Consider the following 20245-nt stretch of genomic DNA (forward strand, 5'->3'; position numbering starts at 1 on the left):
CCCTCACCTAATGTCCTCAGTGAGAATCATGAGCCATTTTGATGGCTGGGCCTTATTTTTGTAATGCCAGCAAGCTGAGAGCACCGAATTGGTGCTGACAGGCAGCTGATTGATTGAGGGACAGCAGAAAAGCCAGAAACTCCTTTGAGGGACTAAGTCAGAAGTTCAACAGTAAAAGGTAAAATGAGGAGGGATGGCATGGAGGGGCTGGTTGCTGGCTGGAATATTTTGGTGAGATCAGGAGGAGCATTCATTGTTTAGGAACAGCTCAATAGGCTGCTTACTGCTTAATACCAATGGGCATTACCTTTGGTACCTCAAAATTACATTGGTCTTCTTCACACTATAAGGAGCCCAATTTTCACCTGAAGGCTGAACCAAGTCATAGCAAAGTGGATTAGGAGTTGGAACAAGTGGTAAATTCAGCTTCTTCATTTTTGGAACACTATTGCTCCGTTCCCATCTGAAAACAGGGTGAAAACCACTGAAAATGTTTATGATGTCACCACATTATATGTAAAATTTATTTCTTTCCTCAGAGTCTTTGATTTTAAACCTTTTTAACTCCCATTATTTTCCTCCATTGTTGCAAGAAAGTAAATGGTCGCCATTCTGTCTGGACCATTCTCAACCAAATGGTCCAGCTGGTATCCAATACTTTTCATGTGAGAATTCCAGACCTTAGTTTGTCTTACTACTTCATGGCACAGAGATTGCAAATTGCGACGAGTGCTCAAAATTGATGTGTGAATAAGAGCAAGATTATGTCTAGGTTGTAGCATACTAAAGATCACTTTTAGAAGTGAAGTCATTTGCTAAATATAGATACTTCACAATAATTTGTTATTGCTGTCAGATACCAGTGCACAGTTTGGATACGATTGCAATTGTTGCCTTTGATTCGCTTGGCTTTACTGCAGCAGCTCTGCAGTAGAACCGTACAGAGCTGAAGGCCTGTTTTCAACCAGTAATTAAGCTCCAGGTTTACTGTGTATGAGTGGGTGCAGGACGAGGGTGACAGTGTTTGATGATCTGCTTTCTTTAATTATAACAATAATCTGATCATTCTTTAGCATTGCAACTCTGTCAACGCACACAAGTGCCTTCAATGTTCTTCATTTTTTTACAGTGATATTAATAAAATCAATGATGCTATCGCTGATCAAGTTGGAATTTTTATTCAACGTTTCACTACTTTTGTTGGTGGATTCCTCCTCGGATTTGTCAGTGGTTGGAAACTTACACTGGTTATTATTGCTGTCAGTCCTCTCATCGGTCTTGGAGCTGCTTTCATGGCATTGGTGAGAAAATAATTACATGCACAACAATTTGTGCCATAACTGTGCATACATCACATACTCAAGACCTCAGATTTCGATTACTTGTCAGTGCTCAGCTTGTCAATGTGAAACTGAATAAACAAACTCCATTGTGACGTTGATCCAACAGCTTAATAATGTTAAAAGCAAAATACTGCGGATGCTGGAAATCTAGAACAAAAACAAAAAATGTAGGGCCTTACGGACTCAAAACGTCAACTGTATTCCTCTCCGCAGATGCTGTCAGACCTGCTGAGTTTTTTCTCGCTAATAATGTTGTTTTTCAGGTTACATAGAATATACAGTACAGAAATAGGCCATTTGACCCAACTGCTCTGTGCCAGTGTTTATGCTCTATATACCTTCTACCCTACTCAATCTAATCCTATTAGCATATCCTGCAATTCCTTTCTCCTTACTGCATTTATCTAGCTTCCCTTTAAAAGCATCTATGAAATTGGTAAGTTCCACTTCTACTAGTTCACAGAAATAGAAAGCATGATCTAGGCTCTTTCTGCTGAATGTTTACTGGGGACGCATATGTATTGAGAAGCATGTTCACTTTCAAATATCTGTAATCTAAGACCAGGTATTATTGGTAGTGGAACCTGGAAGGTCAATGTTGGTTCAGTGGTGACTAATCAGCTTTAGGATCAGGTCACATGAAGAATTAAAAATACTCAGCATGATGGGTACAAAAAAGACTCATACAAAGCAAAGTACTGAAAATGCTGAAATTTAAAAAAAGAGGAAATGCTAGAGTACTCAGCAGATCAAGCATCACCTATAGAGAGAGAAACAGAGTTGAATTTTCAGGGTGATGACCCTTTGTCAAAACTTTTCTCATTAACCTGAAATGCTAACTCTGTTTCTCTCTCAATAGATGCTACCAGACCTGCTGAGTATTTCCAGCATTTCTGACTTTAGTGAAGAAGACTGTTTAATTGTAAGTGGTACAATTTAATTAAAAACCAGACTTGATAATTTGTAGGTTGAATAAGTTTAAGTTCAATTGGAAAGAATTACCAAAGACTAAGGATTTCAGGAAGGAGATAGAAGGGAGAGGGAAATAGAAAAGCAGAGTAATTCTAATGGAGCTAGAGCAAATCATAGTTCCTCAATATGGAAATATTCAAAAACATGGTGAATGGCATGAGCTGCCACGCACAGAGAATCTACATATTGCAACATAATGATTAATTGGTTCTGATGCATAAGAATTAAACTGACCTAGGTTTTAGCTGCTATTTGATTGTCAGAGGAGCAGCAAGAAAATATTGTTACAGCAATTCAATTATCTCATTGTAGGTAAAATAACAAAATATTTTAATCTTGTTGAGGTTATATTGCTGATGGTAATTTTAACATTAGCTCTGTATCTGGATTTTATGCTATTGCTACATAAATTCTTGCTTTTCAATGCAACAAAGTTGCCTTTCATAATCCACCCATAATACTGCAATTTGTTGAATGCTGAGCTTTATGTGCCTGGTCCTCAGGGCGTGGGATCAAAATTCCATCATTGTTGTTGGTAGATACTTAAAAACTACTCCTGCATACCACAATCAAACACTAGAAGCAGGATGGCAGACAAGGAAGATGATCATGTACACAATCTGGCAGCATGTAAAGCAGAACAGTTGCATCAATTAAGCAAACTGTTTATAAACTTATCTTATACTTTCCTGAGATCAACTGAGGTTTTGAAACAGAACAAGACTACACTTCGTTCAGCTCATTTGAATAGCAAGCCATGCAATTCCAATACTGGCTCCACCTGGGAGGGAGTGGCCAGTGCCACGGCTGGCATCTCCCCAGTCATTGCAGCCTCATCAGGTGCCACAGTCACTAGCAGAGGGGTGGAGGAGCTGCTGTCATCATCCAGTGCACCCTGAGAGGAGCCCGCAGAGACAACAGGCAGCTCATGCGCTAACGTGAGGTTGCTTTGGATCTCTCTGGCTCACCATTGATGGACAGGCACCTAGCTGGATACTAGGTACCTCATCCATCTCCCACACTGACACTGACTACCTGAGGTCATTGCCTGTGTGAGGGCTTGCAGGTCCGAGCACAACCCCAGGAACCTCTGATTCTCTCCCTGGATATGTCCCTCCATGAGAGTCACCACTCTCTCAATGGAGGAGGCAGTGCACTCAGCCATGAGGGTCAACAGAGTGCTTATGCTCCGCATGGATCCTCCACAACAGAGATCATGGCACGCAGACCCTCATGGATCTCTGCCAGATCCTCCCACTGGACATCTGGCATCTGCCACCTAATAGACCAAACCAGGTCTCATCATCTGCCTTCGACTCAGCATCATCCTAGTCCCCGGCAGTCCTCCGACTGAAAGCACCCTGGGCACTTTCTTCCTCCGCCTGCTCCTCAAGCAAGTATGAAGCGCCCTCACCGCTGTCCTCCGGCATTCTAGCTGAAGATCTAATGCCCATCGAGGTGTTGGTGTCTGGTTCAAAGAGCGAGTGTTGACGCAGGTGTAGCTGAAGCCCGATGGTTATCTGCCATCAGAGGTGGCTCCTTGGGGTCCTGCAATTGGGTGCGTGCTGGGGAATCTAAGTGAGAACAACAACATGTCATTAGTTTAAGTGATCACACTGTCACTGTGCATGCCAGGCACCCTGGTGAGACAAAGGAGATCTGCATCATGCTGCCATCATCTTTCACATATCAGTGGGGACTGCAGTTTTGAGCCTCCCATCAATGAAGAGTCTATACAAGAATGTGTGCACCATCTGATACTCTCAACTCTGTGCATTGAACCTTACCTTTGTCTGACACCCCAACCTCTCTGCGATCAGCTGACCGAGGTGTGTGGTGCCTCTCTAGCTCCAAGGTGTTCCGCTCAAATCTTGTAAGGATTAGGAGGTTTGAGGGGCCTCTGCCTGTCTCAATGTTGATATGGTTCATCTTCTCCTGAAAGGACAGAGGAACATTGATTAGTCCATTATCTACCTGCAGCGCCATAGCAGCCTGGCCAACCCCACCTGAGGAACACCTCGCAGGGCACATCCAAGTCGTGGCCCTTGAGCCACAAGGCATTCAGTCCAAGCAGCCAGGGCTCACCCCTTTGGCCAGCTCCGGTGACATTGACAGTTGGCACTCAGACTCTAACATCGCTGAGCTCCATGGGAGGATGACCAGACCTTAACACTTCAACACACTGATCTATGCCAACACGGTACTCGCACTTGCTGAGCGCAGCAGGTCATTAAACCTTTTGCAGTTTTGCACCCACATTCACTGCAGAACATCATGGCTGCTGACTGGGGCTGCATCCTCCTCCCAAGCTCTTTTTGTCAAGTGCGGTTGCCTCCTCCTACCATCTCTGGAGATGAGGGTGTCCTTCCTGGCAGCCACCTCCCCCAGGAGGATCTCAAGGCGCTCACCTGAAAACCAGGGAGCCGAGTGCCCACCTGACCTGCCCTCCCGCCTGGCATCTCCAGCTGCACTTGAGGCCATAACTTTGGTCTTCATGCTGAAAATATGTTGTTCCCTGGCAGTCTTCAAGGAGCTGCCTGTGCCATTTTTAAACCGCCTGCTGGGTTGCTTTTGACCCTGCGGTCGACAGGGCCCCCAACCCAGCCCGGCCCTTCCCGACCATTGGGAAGACGCATTTCACGCTGGGTGTGCCTTAATTGGCCAGTGTGAAATCACAGTCAGGGCTGATCGCAGGCAGCAGCCCCTTTCCCAACCAGTCACAGGCCTGCCAATCGAACGCACCAGTCAATCGAACGCACCCGTCAATAGAACACACCCGCCAAGAGTAAAATTCAGGCCTATGTTTTGCTTTCACAGCACTGACACTTGTTCTTCTATTAGCACATTCTGCTATCCTATCTTTAAGCCACTATCAGCACCTTCTTTAGATTTTAACAGCACCATTAATACTCCCTTTGTCCTGTGTCCATGACATCTTTGTCAAATTTCTCCTGAGCTCCCGCCTATCCGTGACCTATTTTGTTCCATCTGTCCCAACCCATCTTAAATAGTATAAAATCCATCACATTTCTATTTTTCTTAGGGTCGGAAGAAGAGTCATACAGACTTGAAACGTTAACTCTGTTTCTCTCCACAGATGATGCCAGACCTGCTGAGTTTTTCCAGCATTTTCTGTGTTTAGACCAAAGTAATGGTCCGGCTTCACACCCACTGGACATATTAGTGATGCCTGCACCTCGATGGTGCTTGTTATTGCGGGCAGGCATCACAGAGTTCTGTCATTCTCCCTCTCTGCTCTCAGCACCTTTGAGGTCGGGCTGGTCCCCATCTCGTCAGCATCTGTGACCGGTGACACCATGCTCCTGAAGGGGGCATGAGCTGAAAGCTGATAAAAGATCAGTTGCTTTTAAAGTTTCACGGTTTCATCTCTATGATATGATCCTAATCTCAGTGCGCAAGTGAGCTGCCCTCAGCCAGACAGGAGTCAGACATTCCCAGAGGTAATGTGCAGATGTATGGAGCATCCTCACTGCATATTGTCATCATTCTCCTGGAATCTAGCGACTATTAGGGTCTCCATTGTGTCTCCATGACATGAGCTTGAGCGCTGGAGGTATGTGCACTGCCGTCAGACACACAGGAGTCAAAAGTTCACAGCTGCAACGTGAGGATGTCAGGACTGTCCTCAATGCAATTCATTCCTCAAAGCTATGAGGGCCTCCCGAGCCTGCCTGCCTCATCTGGCTAGTGCAATGGCCTCATTGCCAGCATCCCTGCCTTCGAGCACCTCATCACCGTCATCCCCTTTGACGTCCCCCTCATTCAAGGAGATGTGCAGCTCTTTGATTTCCCCTTCAGTCAGGTCCTTTCCCCTTTGCAGCGGCAGGTTGTGGAGCATGCAGCAAGTGACAATGATGTGCGACACCCCCTGGGCTCTGTGTTGCAGGACAGTCCTGTTGAGGCACTGGAACCTCATTTTCAAAATGACTATCATTTGCTTCACCAAAGACCGGGTTGCAGCATAAGCCTCGTTACACTGTCACTTTATTGCAAACTGAGGCCATCACATGGGCATCTTCAGCCATGTCCTCTGTGGGTAGCCCTTGTCCCCGAGGAGCCAACCCTGCAGTCTCTCTGGACCCTGGAAGATGTCAGGGATCTGAGATCTGCTAAGGGTGTGGGAGTTGTGGATGCTCCCTGGGAATTATGCACAGGCCTGCAGAATGCACCAACTGAACATTGTGAGTGGAAGCCCTTGCAGTTGACGTAGTTGACTTTTTGTTGCCTGGGAGATCTAAGTGCTATATGAGTGAAGTCAATGGCACCCTGCACCTGTGGAAAACCAGAGATCTGTGCAGATCCCAGTGCTCTTGTTTCCTGGCTTTCCTGATCCCAGGCAAAATGCACAAAGTTCTGTGCTTTTGCGAAGATGATGTCCATGACTTCCTGGATACACTTGTGCGTGGAAGCTTGTGAGATCCCTCACAGGTCACCTGTGGAGTCCTGGAAGGAGTCACTAACGTAAAACTTGAGCACTGCGGTCACTTTCACAGCCACTGGCAGTGGATGCCCTGCATGTCTCCGTGGTGCCAAATCCTGCAGTAGGTGGCATATGTGATCAACCAGTCCCTAGACAAGCACAGCCTTCAGCAGCACTGGTTCTGTCACCAGCAGATGTGGCAATCGCTATCTATAGACCCTGGCTCGCTGAGTATGAAGCAGGCATCTTGAGAGAGGTGCTCCTCCCTTTGCTGAGCCAGTCGCCTCTGTCACACTCTTCCTCTTGTTCTCTGCTCTGTCTAAGCCATGAGGCATACTGCTAAATCACCAGGCTTCATGGTCCTGATGTTCTCCTCCTGCAGGATCAAAGATAGAGATGCATGGGTTAGCAAATGTATCCTAAGAACCTCTCTTGGTTAAATCGGAAGGCTCCTTCATGCATGCAGGAGAGTGCTGGCCACCATTTGGATGGCCAGTTGGCTGACTGGCTGTCCGAAACCCCACCTTCCTCCATCCCCCTCCACTTGACCGATCGGTGGCAGCTTCGACCACTAGCCTGCATGCTGTGCTCTCAGCTCAGGTGCAGGCATTCTCCTAACCGCACTGCAAGGCTGCTCTGTTAGCTTGAACCATAATGGATACTGATCCAAACCTTAATAAAGACATTGCAAGGGGCTTTGAGCACTTCCACCAGTGACTGCTCCAAGGCCACCTTTTGTAATAGGATTCTACAACTTGCCTAGTTGTCCAATTGTTCTGCTCCCCACTAAAATGCTCATTAATTTGTAATCTGTGCCTGAGAGGTTAAAAGCTCTGGAGCATTTGGAGCTGCTTGAGTGGGTAGAAGAGCTTCAGAGGCCTGACTCCAAGCATGTCAATGGAGCTGAAGCTGAGCGGTCTCAGCTGTGGAAGAATGCTCACTTTTGACAAGCTTTTCCAAGTGTGGTATGGCCGCTTCCCTCACCCCACCCACCCCCAACCCCCGCATGTGCTTGTATACTTCCTTCACTCTGCGCTGCCTTGTCCCCCAACACCCCAGCACGTGCTGGTGTAATTCCTTTAGTCTATGATGCCTTTCCCCCACCCCATTGGCCTGACCCACACTGGAGCCCTTGCCCCCATACCACACTGAAAGCCAACCGGCAGAAAGCAACTTGCCTGTGCCCGGCCCCATTAAATGCGCGAAGCATCTTCCTTGATTTCCTACAGGCCACGTTCACGACGCTGCACAAGCTTGTGTGCACACACCTCCGAGCTCCCCTCGAAGTTCACGCCTTTTAAAGGCAGTCGTGAAGCATGCTGTTCTGAAATCACACAGACCTAGGCAGTAAATTTGACATGGGGAGGTAATTTCGGTAAGCAGGGCTTATAATTAGATGCTAAGACATTGAAATTAGGTTCCCGACGTGCGCTTGTGGGAAACGCGGCCCACCATTGATGGGTGGAATGGACATTCGCAAACTGGTTTCACAATGGCGTGAAACCGATGTTTGGCTTTCTAGCCATATTGTTCCACACCTCCACCCCCCCACCATGACACCCAATGCCAATGGGACTGAACAATTCCGTAGTCCACCTAAAATGTATACTACTCCTTAATACCAACTGGAACACTTTGTTCAGGATCCTGGCATTCAGATAGGCATCTTTTGGCTGCATAAATCACACCAAGACATCCAAAGTACAGGCTAAAGGCACTGACCATAAAACATATACCTGAATGCTCAGGGCATAATACTGCATATAATCACTCTGATCACCACACTCCACAACATCTTTCTAACAACAGAGATCTTACGCAACTCACAGATAGCAAGTTCTAAAATAGAGGGCATGTTCCTCCACACTTGAACCTTATACCTTTGCTTGGTTGGAGGCTGGCTTTAGATTCCTGTGCATACAAGTTACACTGAAAATTATCTTGATAATAAATGAAAAAGGTAGGCTTTGAGCCCCTTGAGCCTGTTAGATCATTTAATTAGATCATGGTTCATTTGCCTTTGAAATCCTTACTCAATAGGAATCTGTCAACATCAATCTTGAAAATTTTAGTAGCCTTTTGCAAGGAAGCGTTTTATTTTTCTACTACCCTGTGTGTGGAAAAAAATTGCTCCCTGACTTCAAGAACTAGAATATCCTAGCTGTAATTTTAAGATTTTATTCACCTGTTCTGGATTCCTCCTCTAGAGGAAATAGGTGTATCTACTTTTCGAATTCTTTTATTATTTTAAACACCTCAATTAAATCATCCGATAACCTTCCAAACACAAAGAATCTCAACCAAAGATTATACACTCTGTCCTCATAATTTAACCTATTTAGCTCTGGTATGATTCTGGTGAGTCTGTGCTATATCCCCCACCCCCCCACCAGGCCAATGTCTACTTGAATTGTGGTACTAGTCTGAACGTAGTACAACATATGGGGTCTGACCAAGACGATGTAAAACTGAAGCATGACATCCCTTTGTATTCTAGTTCTCTTTAGATAAAGGCAAAACATAAAGTTTATCTGGTAAGATTTTGTACCTGTCTATTAGTTTGTTGTGATTTATGTATCTGGACACCCAAAAGCCTTTGCTCCTTGACTATCTCTATTCTCTCACCATTTAGAAATTATTCCAATTTGTCTTCCTTGGAGCTAAGTGGATTACCCTATTATTCCCCACATTGAATTATATATGCCACAGTTCTGCCAACTAATTTAATCTGTTTTTTTGCCTTTGTAACTTCATGCTCCTGTCTACAGAACTTACTGTTGCTCCTAATTTAATGTTATCTGCAAGTTCTCTGTCTTCTATCTCTGAACCAATTTTCAATCAATGTTCTAAAGTTACTACCAATTTTATGCAGTCTTATTTTTGCTAATAACTTTATCTAATATATTTTGCAAGTCCATGTTGATTATATCCATAAACATTCAGTACACCTCCACAAAGATTTCAACTAGATCAGTCAGGCATGACCTATCCTTCATAAATCCATGCTCAGTTTATACTTAAGATAAAAACAAAATATTGTGGCTGCTGGAAATCTGAAACAAAAACAGAAAATGCTGGAAAAGCTCAGCAACTCTGCTGAGTTTATCCAGCATTTTCTGTTTTTGTCTCAGTTTATACTTGTTCAAATGCTCGATCACTCTATCTCCAGTAATAGTTTCTAGTAACTCCCTTACCAATGATATTCATTTGACAGGTCTTTACTTTCCTGGTTCCTCCCTCCCCACTATCTTAAATCATTGCATTTGCAGTTGCAAATAGAATTTGTTGAAAATCATTGAAAATGCTAATGGTTTTCTAAAGGTTTCTATGTAGGGTCCATACATTTTTATTTTTCAGGACATTTTCTAAAGCTGCTTAAAGAAGTGTTCAATTTGCAAAATACCTTTTGCTAAAGCTATAGGTGATTTTTTTGCAGTTGCTTAATTGCTAGTAATAAGTAAATAAGAATATGAAAATAGTACATAAATATGTTTAATAAAAGGCTTCAAAAGGGGTTAGGAATTTAAGTCCATTTCATATGAAATTGATGCAGCATGAGAGCCCAATTTGATATCATATATATGCAGTATCCATTATACTAGGGGAGGTGATGGTGCTGCTAGACTAATAATCCAGAGACCCAGGGTAGTGCTCTGGGGACCTGGGTTTGAAACCCGCCAAAGCAGATGGTGGAATGACCATGAAATTATTGCCGATTGTTGTAAAAACCCATCTGGTTCACTAAGCCCCTTTAGGGAAGGAAATCTATCGCCCTTACCTGGTCTGCATGTGATTCCAGACCCACAGCAATGTGGTTGACTCTTAAATGCCCTCTGAAAGCCATTCAGTTGTGTCAAACCATTACCAAGGAATTAAACCGGATGGACTGCCTGGCATTGAACTGGGCACCAGAAACGACAATGGCAATTTTGGCCCTGTTGACCCTGCAAAGTCCTCCTTGCTAACATCTGGGGGCTAATGCCAAAATTTGGAGAGCTGTCTCACAGACTAGTCAAGCAACATACTCATGGAATCATATCTTACATAATAATGTCCCAAACACCACATCACCCTGACCCACCAGCAGAAGTAGCAGCACAGTGGTATACAGTAGGGAGGGAGTTGCCCTGGGAGTCCTCAACATCGACTCCACACCCCATGAAGTCCCATGGCATCAGGTCAAACATGGGCAAGGAAACCTCCTGCTGATTACCACATACTGCCCTCCCTCAGCTGATGAATCAGTGCTTCGAGGAAGCACTCAGGGTGGCAAGAGTGCAGAATGTACTCTGGGTGGGGGAGTTCAATGTCTATCACCAAGAGTGGCTCTGTAGCACCACTACTGGCCGAGTTCTAAATGACATAGCTGCTAGACTGGGTCTGCGGCAGGCGGTGAGGAAATGAACGAGAGGGAAAAACATACTTGACCTTATCCTCGTCAATCTGCCTGCCACAGATGCATCTATCGATGACAGTATTGGCAGGAGTGACCATCACACAGTCATTGTGGAAACAAAGTCCCTCCTTCACATTGAGGATACCCTCCATTGTATTGTGTGGCTCCACCACTGTGCTAAATGGGATAGATTTTGAACAACTTAAGACTGGGCATCCATGAATTGCTGTGGGCCATCAGCAGCAGCAGAATTGTACTCAAACACAATCTGTAACATCATGGCCCAGCATATCCCCACTCTACCATTACCATCAAGCCAGATAATCAACCCTGGTTCAATGAAGAGTGCAGGAGAGGATGCCACGAGCAGCAACAGGCATAGCTAAAAATGAGGTGTAAACCTGGTGAAGCTACAACACAGGACTACTTGTGTGTCAATCAACATAAGCAGCAAGTGATACAGTAAGTAATCCCACAACCAACGGATAAGGTCTAAGCTCTGCAGTCCTGCCACATCCAGTCGTGAATGGTGGTGGACAATTAAACAACTCAGTGGAGAAGGAGGCTCCACAAATATCCCCATCCTCAATGATGGAGGAGCCCGCACATCAATGCAAAAGATAAAGCATATGATAAGATAAAGATAAAAGATAAAGATATGTAGCATTTGCTACAATCTTCAGTCAGAAATGCCCCAAGTGGATGATCCATCTTGGCATCCTCCAGAGGTCCCCAGCATTACACATGCCAGTCTTCAGCCAATCTGATTCACTACACGTAATATCAAGAAACAGCTGAAGGCACTGGATATGGCAAAGGCTATGGGCCCTGACAATATTCCGACAATAGTACTGAAGACTTGTGCTCCAGAGCTTGCCGTGTGCCAGAACTTGCCGCACTCCTAGCCAACATGTTCCAATACAGCTAAACACTGGCATCTACCTGGCTATGTGGAAAATTGCCCAGGTATGTCCTGTACACAAAAAGCAGGACAAATCCAACCCGGACAATTACCACCCCATCAGTCTACTCTGAATTATCAGTAATGGAAGGGGTCATTAACAGTGCTATCAAGCGGCACTTACTTAGCAATAACTTGCTCGCTGACACACTGTTTGGGTTCTGCCAGGGGCACTCAGCTCCTGACCTCATTACAGCCTTGGTTCAAACATGGACAAAACAGCTGAACTCCCGAGGCGAGGTGCGGTGAGAGTGACTGCCCTTGACATCAAGGCCACAATTGACCGAATGTGGCATCAAGGAGCCTTAGCAAAATTAGAGTCAATGAGAATCAAGGGGAAAACTCCCTGTTGGCTGGAGTCATACCTAGCACAAAGGAAGCTGGTTGTGGTTGTTGAAGTTCAGTCATCTCAACTCCAGGACATCACTGCAAGAGTTCCTCAGGGTAGTGTTCTAGGCCCAACCATCTTCAGCTGCTTCATCAATGACCTTCCTTCCATTATAAGGTCAGAAGTGGGGATGTTCGCTGATGATTGCACAATGTTCAGCACCAGTTGCGACTCCTCAGATACTGAAGCAGTCCATGTCCAAAGGCAGCAAGACCTTGACAATATCCAGTTTGGGCTGACAAGTGGCAAGTAACTTGTGCACCACACAAGTGTTAGGCAATGACCATCTCCAACAAGAGAGAATTCAACCATCGCCCCTTGACGTTCAATGGCATTACCATCACTGAATCCCCACTCTCAACATCCTGGGGCCATTGATCAGAAATTGAACTGGACGAGCCATATAAATACTGTGGCTACAACAGCAGGTCAGAGGCTAGGAATCCTGTGGTGAGCAACCCGCCTCCTTACTCCTCAAAGCATCTACAAGGCATAAGTCAGGAGTGTGATGGAATACTCCCCACTTGCCTGGATCAGAGCAGCTCACACAACACTCAAGAAGCTTGACACCATCCAGGACAAAGCAGACTGCTTGATTGGCACCACATCCACAAACATTCACTCCCTCCACCGCCAACGCACATTAGCAGCAGTGTGTACCATCTACAAGATGCACTGCAGGAATTCACCAAGGGCCCTTCGACAGCACCTTCCAAACCCACAACCACTACCATCTAGAAGGGCAAGGGCAGCAGATAGATGGGAAAACTACCAACTGGAAGTTCCCCTCCAAGTAACTCACCATCCTGTTTCAGAAATATATCACCATTCCTTCACTATTGCTGGGTCAAAATCCTGGAACCCTTTCCCTAAAAGCACTGTGGGTGTACCTACACTACATGGACTGCAGCAATTCAAGAAGGCAGCTCACCACCACCTTCTCAAGGGCAACTAGGGATGGGCAATAAATGCTGGCCCAGCCAGCCAAGCCCACATCCTGTGAATGAATTTTTTAAAATGCAAATTATTGTATATTTAACTGAACCTGCAATCAGTTACACAATCCAATTAAATATTTTAATAGAGAAAATAGTTGGTATTCTAGAATAATGTTAACTATAATTGTGTTACAGTCTGTCTCAAAACTGACTGGTCTTGGACTAAAGGCTTATGCTAAAGCTGGTGCTGTAGCAGATGAAGTGCTTTCTTCCATAAGAACAGTGGCTGCATTCAGTGGTGAGAAAAAAGAGGTTGAAAGGTTAGTTACCATGATAAGGTTGCCCTTTTACTTATTGTTTCATTTATTAATAAACAAGAAAAAGGTTATATGATACATGCAGTGATTTCTGTATTAAAGAGTCCAAATCCATAATCCAAATAATAAATCAGGATTTATACTTACAAACAAAAGAAAGGGTCAGGGATGTGGAAATTCTCCATGGTCCAGAATTTATTCCAACATTCCTGTTTTGGATATTAGGAAATGTTAAAATATGTTCTTCAAAATAAAATAACATGCTAGTGAAAAAATGAATCCATCAGAAATGAATGAAAAGAAGTGTGCTATATAAAAAATAACCACTCTCCTACTTCACCAGCACCACACAGCTTTTTATATATTTAACAAATGAATGATGTAAAGCATTGGTAGAACAAGCTTTTGTTTGCATGTACTCTGCAGAATAATTAATATTTCAATATTTTTTATACAGATATGACAAAAATTTGGTGTTCGCTCAACGCTGGGGTGTTAGGAAAGGCATGATAGTGGGATTTTTCACTGGCTACGTGTGGATGATCATCTTCTTCTGCTATGCTCTAGCATTTTGGTATGGGTCTCAACTAGTCATAGAGCAGAACGAATATACACCTGGAGGTCTTTTACAGGTATGTTTAAGAAAAATGCCCAATTATTAATTGACATTTAATAAAGTCATAATGAAAATGAAATAAAATTTTAAACCAAAGAAAAATAAGGTACATTTATATTTTGTTGCCCACAGGATCAGTCATAATCTTATAGAAAGTAAGAGTAGGCTCGAGGGGCCAAATGGCCAGTCCTCCTCCTAATTCATGGGCAGAATTTTCTAGTTGGCATGCAGGAATGGGCCCTGCACGCTGATGCGTAAAATGACGAGCGGTGACGGTGGCCATGTGTCCTGACATCACCGCGCGCCATCCCAATATTTCGGTGGGTGAGGACGCGATTATCTCCGATGCACACCCGCCATTAATTAACTGTCCAGTTAAGGCCCTTGAGCCACTAATAGATGGCGATTTTTCGGGGCCCATGCAATCTTCAGATCGTTGCACGGCGCAACGGGCAGGCCACATTTTTAAAAACCTCATCCACAGGTGGGATAAGAGAAGAGTGGGGTCACAAGTGGTCTTTGGTAGACATTTAATGTGTAAACTTACTGCTACTTGCCTGTGTGAGTAGGACAACTTCAAATCTCTTCACAGCTGCTTGTACAGGAATAACAGGCTTCAAGTCAGGACTCTGGAGTAAACATCATTCTTGGTGCCTTGTTGGTTTCAGGAAGACTTCCCTTAGCCTGGGAATGGGAGTTGTGCTCTCCACTGGAGGCATCCCGTCTGAGGAGGAAGGGAGGGCCAGAAGGGGGAGGAGGCCAGGAGTCCCTATTCAGCCTCCAGAGAAGCCATCTTTGGGAGGACAAGGGGCACAGGGCCAATAGGAAGAGCAAGGCAGAAGGGGCTGCAGAAAATGCCACTGTCCTGCTGCCAGGGTTTACTGGTGGCAAAGCAGCTACCTCAATATGTCTGAGGCGCAATGCTGAATGAGGATCCGTCTCTCAAGGGAGACAGTGACCTCCATCTGTCAGATGATAGGCCCTGAGATCTGCGCCAATTGTGTGGGTGGGCACCCCATTCTAGTGACACTGAAGGTCACAGCTGCCCTCAACTTCTATGCCTCCGGCTCTTTCCAGGGGTCGATGGGTGATCTTTGCAGAGTCTCTCAGTCAGCTGTCCACACGTCTATCAAGCAGGTGACGGACACTCTGTTTAGGCATGCATTGACTTTCATTCACTGCCGCTGGGACGAGGCCAGCCAGACCAAGCAAGCCAGAAGCTTTGCAGTGACTGCTGGGATCCCCTGAATCCAGGGTGCAATAGGCTGTACACATGTGGTCATCAAGGTGCCAGTGTGTGAGCCTGGTGCCTTTGTCAACAGGAAGGGCTTCCACTCCATGAACATGCAGATAATGTGTGATCACAGGATGCAGATTCTGCAGGTCTGTGCAAGGTACCCAGGCAGCTCCCATGACGCATACATCCTCAGACACTCCCAGGTGGCGAGGTTGGTCAGTGCTCCAGCCCGACTGGATGGATGGTTGCTGGGTGACAAGGACTATCCCCTCAAAAGGTGGCTCATGACTTTCAATGCCCCTCTGCCATCCAAGAACAGAGGCCAAGCATCTGTGGTAGGGAAATTATGGGAGAAGATTCTTCGTGACAGGATTTACTACCATTTGGAAGCAAATGGGCGTATTAGTGAGAGGCAGCATGGTTTTGTGAAGGGGAGGTCATATCTCACTAACTTGATCGAGTTTTTCGAGGAAGTGACAAAGTTGATTGATGATGGAAGGGCAGAGGATGTTATCTATATGGATTTCTGTAAGGCCTTTGAAAATGTCCCTCATGACAGACTGGTACAGAAGGTAAAGTCGCACAGGATCAGAGGTTAAATGGCAAGATGGATACAGAATTGGCTTGGTCATAGAAGACAGAGGGTAGCAGTGGAAGGGTGCTTTTCTGAATGGAGAGCTGTGACTAGTGGTATTCCACAGGGATCAGTGCTGGGACCTTTGCTGTTTGTAGTATATGCAAATGATTTGGGGGAAAATGTAACTGGGCTAATTAGTAAGTTTGCAGATGAGACTAAGGTTGGAGGAGTTGCAAATAGTGAAGAGGATAGTCAAAGGATACAATGGGGTATAGATCAGTTGGAGACTTGGGCAGAGAAATGACAGATGGAGTTTAACCCGAACAAATGCGAGGTAATACATTTTGGAAAGTCTAATACAGGTAGGAATTATACAGTAAATGGCAGAATCCTTAAGTGCATCAACGGGCAGAGGGATCTGGGTGTACAGGTCCACAGGTCACTGAAAGTGGCAACGCAGGTGGATAAGGTGGTCAGGAAGGCAAATGGCATGCTTGCCTTCATCAGCAGGGGTATTGAGTATAAAAGCTGGGAAGTCATGCTGCAGCTGTATAGAACCTTGGTTAGGCCACACTTGGAATCTTGTGTGCAATTCTGGTCGCCACATTACCAGAAGGATATAGAGGCGTTGGAGAGGGTGCAGAGGAGGTTTACCAGGATGCTGCCTGGTCTGGAGGTTATTAGCTATGAGGAGAGGTTGGAGAAACTCAGATTGTTCTCACTAGAGCGACGGAGATTGATGGGCGACTTGATAGAAGTTTACAAAATTGAGTGGCATGGACAGAGTAGGTTGTCAGAAGATTTCCCAGGGTGGTAGAGTCAAATACTAGGGGACATAGATTTAAAGTGAGAGGAGAAAACTTTAGAGGAGATGTGCAGGACAAGTTATTTATGCAGAGGGTAGTGAGTGTCTGGAATTTGCTACCAGAGGAGGTGGTGGAAGCAGGTACAATAGTGGTGTTTAAGAGGTAGCTTGACAAATACACGAATAAGATGGGAATAGAGGGATACGGACCCCGGAAGTGCAAAATGTTTTCGTTTGACAGGCAATATGATCAGCGCAGACTTGGAGGGCCGAAGGGCCTGTACTTTTCTTTGTTCTTTGTTCTTTGAGCAGCAGTACAATAGGAGCCATGCCTCCACAAGGGCTGTGGTAGAGAGAACCATCGGTTTTCTCAAGATGCGCTTCCGATGCTTAAACCGTTCAGGGGGCACACTCCAATACCCCCCAGATCATGTGTCGCTGATGGTGGTTGCATGCTGCGCTCTCCACAATCTGGCACTGGAAAGGGGGAACACAATGGAGGAAGAAGATGTAGGTGCAGTTGCTCCGGCTGCGCACAATGAGTCCAATAGAGAGTCCAAGGATGAGCATGTACAGGAAAATACTGAGGGGATAGATGTTGACCTGGGCAACCTCCAGAGAGGCAGAGAAACCTGGGAGGTTTTAATCCATGCTTCTTCAGCTATCCCACCTCAGATGGACCTCCAACACATGCCAGGGCTGCAGGCTCCATACTTGATACCTCAAAGCAACATCTGCCTGGTTAGGAACATTAACTGTGTGCGTTGTCAATAAAACTCAATGACAAACAAGTCACTCATAACATCATGGATACCAGTACACCTGCAGAAGTAAGGGATCACCCTGAGACATGTTCACAAATGAAGCATTTAATGAACGTAACAAATAAAGCAGAAAAGAGACTTAATTCAAAGGTGTTGAGCTGCATATCAAATTATAATCAACCAATAGCGGGGCAACATAGAACCACCAGTGAGAAGCCCGTGGTGTGCTTAAGGTGCCTTAAGTTTTTGGGTGTTAGGTCTAGGTGCTCCCCCCTCACTGGCCCTGGCATTGGGGGGGCCAAGTGGGGAAAAGGAGTGGGGGAGGCGGGGGGGGGCATGGGCGGGGGAGGGGGGCAGGGGGAGATGGGGGGAGTGGGGGGGAGCCTAACTGCTGTGTTAAATGATCCATGCCAACACGGTACTCACTCTTCCCGAGTGCAAGATGTCATTGAAACACTTGTGGCACTGAACCCAGGTGCACAGCACCATGTCGTTGGAACTCACAATCTTTACCACCTCCTCCCAGACACGTTTAGTTATGTGGAGGGGTCTCCTCCTCCCGTCCCTTGGAATCAGGATCTCAGGCCATGCTGCCACCTCCTTGAGGAGGGCAGGAAGGCACTCACCCAAGAAGTGAGGGGCACAGTGCCCTGCTGACCTGCCCTCCTGCCTGGATGCTCACCAGCAGCGCTCTGGGGAGCTCTTCTGCCGGCCATAGTTGACAACCTTTGCAAGGCTGCCTGAGCATTCTTTAAACAGACTGCCGGGGTTGCCACTGGACCCAGTGATCATTGCAGTTCCGCCACCGCCCACCCACTCCCGCTGTCCTCAGGAGCCGCGTTTCACATTGGGCGGGCCTTAATTGGCCCGCCCACTTAAAATGGCGGCCCGGAGCCAATTACGAGCAGCAATCGGCTCCGCGCCACCCCCAGCCACTACCAACCGGCCCACCCAATGGGGAGAAAATTCTTCTCCATATGTTGGACGTTGTGTAATCAGCTCTGCAGATCAGCTGCTTTAACTTTTCATAGATAACTTTTAATATGTAGTTTAAATATTGTTTCATATTTACTTAGATAAATACAGGACACATATCATGATATTCTGGTAGTGTAATTGACTCCATAAGTGTTTCTGCCTCAAGAATCATTCAATCTTAAGTGAGTTACTCCAATATCAGGCTGTGATCTGTCACACCGCTCCCTCAAAGCATTCTGGCAACTTCCAGGTGTCCAGGGTGCTTGCCTGAAAAAAGCATTAGGCACCCTGATTATGCAAATCAGTATGCAAACATCATTTAGGACCCCTTTTGCTTTTGTTTATTAAAAAACAATACAGGTGACATATGCTCTGAGCCATTGTGAAACAATTGCCAATGCAAAGGGTCAAAGTGCTTAATATATAGGATATTAAGTAAAACTGTAAACATTGCACAATGTACAGCACCATTCACGACTCCTCGGATACTGAAGCAGACCATGTCAAAATGCAGCAAGACCTGGACAATATCCAGGCTTGGGCTGACAAGTGTCAAGTAACATTTGTACCACACAAGTGCCAGGCTATAACCATCTCCAACAAGAGACAGTCTAACCATTACCACTTGACATTCAATGGCATTACTATCTCTGAATTCCCCCACTATCAACATCCTGGGGGCTACCATTGACCAGGAACTGATTATGCAAATCAGTGTGCAAGCACCATTTAGGACCCCTCTCCAAACTCAACATCAACTTGGCGGATCATATACTGTTTGTGCTCCATTCAGTTTTTCTGGTTTACAGTGGCTTAACTAACATTCCTTCAAGAGACTGCTGGAGGCTCCCCACAAGTCAGAAAGTAACCTTCTTATTCTGTGGTGCAGAAAGATTGTCCCTCTTGGCTCCACTAAAGTATTATAGGCTGCTGCCAGCCCTGCTCACCTCCTTTCCCCCTGCTAAGCATTATCTACATGCTGGTTAAACATTGGAGCTGACCAACTTTCTTAAGGCCCTAACTGAAGGCCTGATTGGCCTTTTGTGGAAGTGAGGCCTGAGGATCACTTTGCAGCGAGTCTCAGTCCAGCATGCTCTGGTGCGCATTTTATCTGTGGTGTCCGTTTCATGCCGGTTCTGGCGCTACACAAACTTCTCCTCCAGAAAATGTGGATTAGTGCAGTCTCATCATTTATAGGATATTTGGAAGTAATTTTTCACTACAAGTTATTATTTCCCTATTTCATAAATATTCATGCACCAAGGTTAGATTTAGAGTGAGCTGTAAATGTTTTATTTTATTTTAGGTGTTCCTGGGAGTACTAGTAGCTGCTATCAATCTTGGTCAGGCTTCACCTTGTTTGGAGACATTTGCCTCTGGCCGTGCCGCTGCCACAAATATATTTGCAACTATAGACCGAGTGAGTTGAAGTATTTTTATTCAGGTCTTTAATTCAGATTAAAATAGTGTGAACTCAGCAAGCTAGGGTAATAAATTAACTCTTCTTATTCA

At 45.5% G+C, this 20245-nt stretch overlaps 1 protein-coding gene across 2 annotated transcripts in view; it reads left to right on the forward strand.

Annotated features, from left to right (window-relative positions):
• Nucleotides 1-1174: 1174 nt before the first annotated feature.
• LOC121284853 (bile salt export pump-like) overlaps nucleotides 1175-20245 on the forward strand; it is a 68900-nt gene continuing 49829 nt past the window's right edge. For both annotated transcript variants that reach the window (XM_041200673.1, XM_041200674.1), the window contains exons 1-4: nucleotides 1175-1301; nucleotides 13635-13759; nucleotides 14214-14388; nucleotides 20040-20153. In XM_041200673.1, the coding sequence (XP_041056607.1) occupies nucleotides 1293-1301; nucleotides 13635-13759; nucleotides 14214-14388; nucleotides 20040-20153 (423 nt within the window). In that variant the 5' untranslated portion in view covers nucleotides 1175-1292. The remainder of the gene's footprint in view (nucleotides 1302-13634; nucleotides 13760-14213; nucleotides 14389-20039; nucleotides 20154-20245) is intronic.

The sequence above is a fragment of the Carcharodon carcharias genome, chromosome 12 (assembly GCF_017639515.1).
Source record: "Carcharodon carcharias isolate sCarCar2 chromosome 12, sCarCar2.pri, whole genome shotgun sequence".
NCBI lineage: Eukaryota > Metazoa > Chordata > Chondrichthyes > Lamniformes > Lamnidae > Carcharodon > Carcharodon carcharias.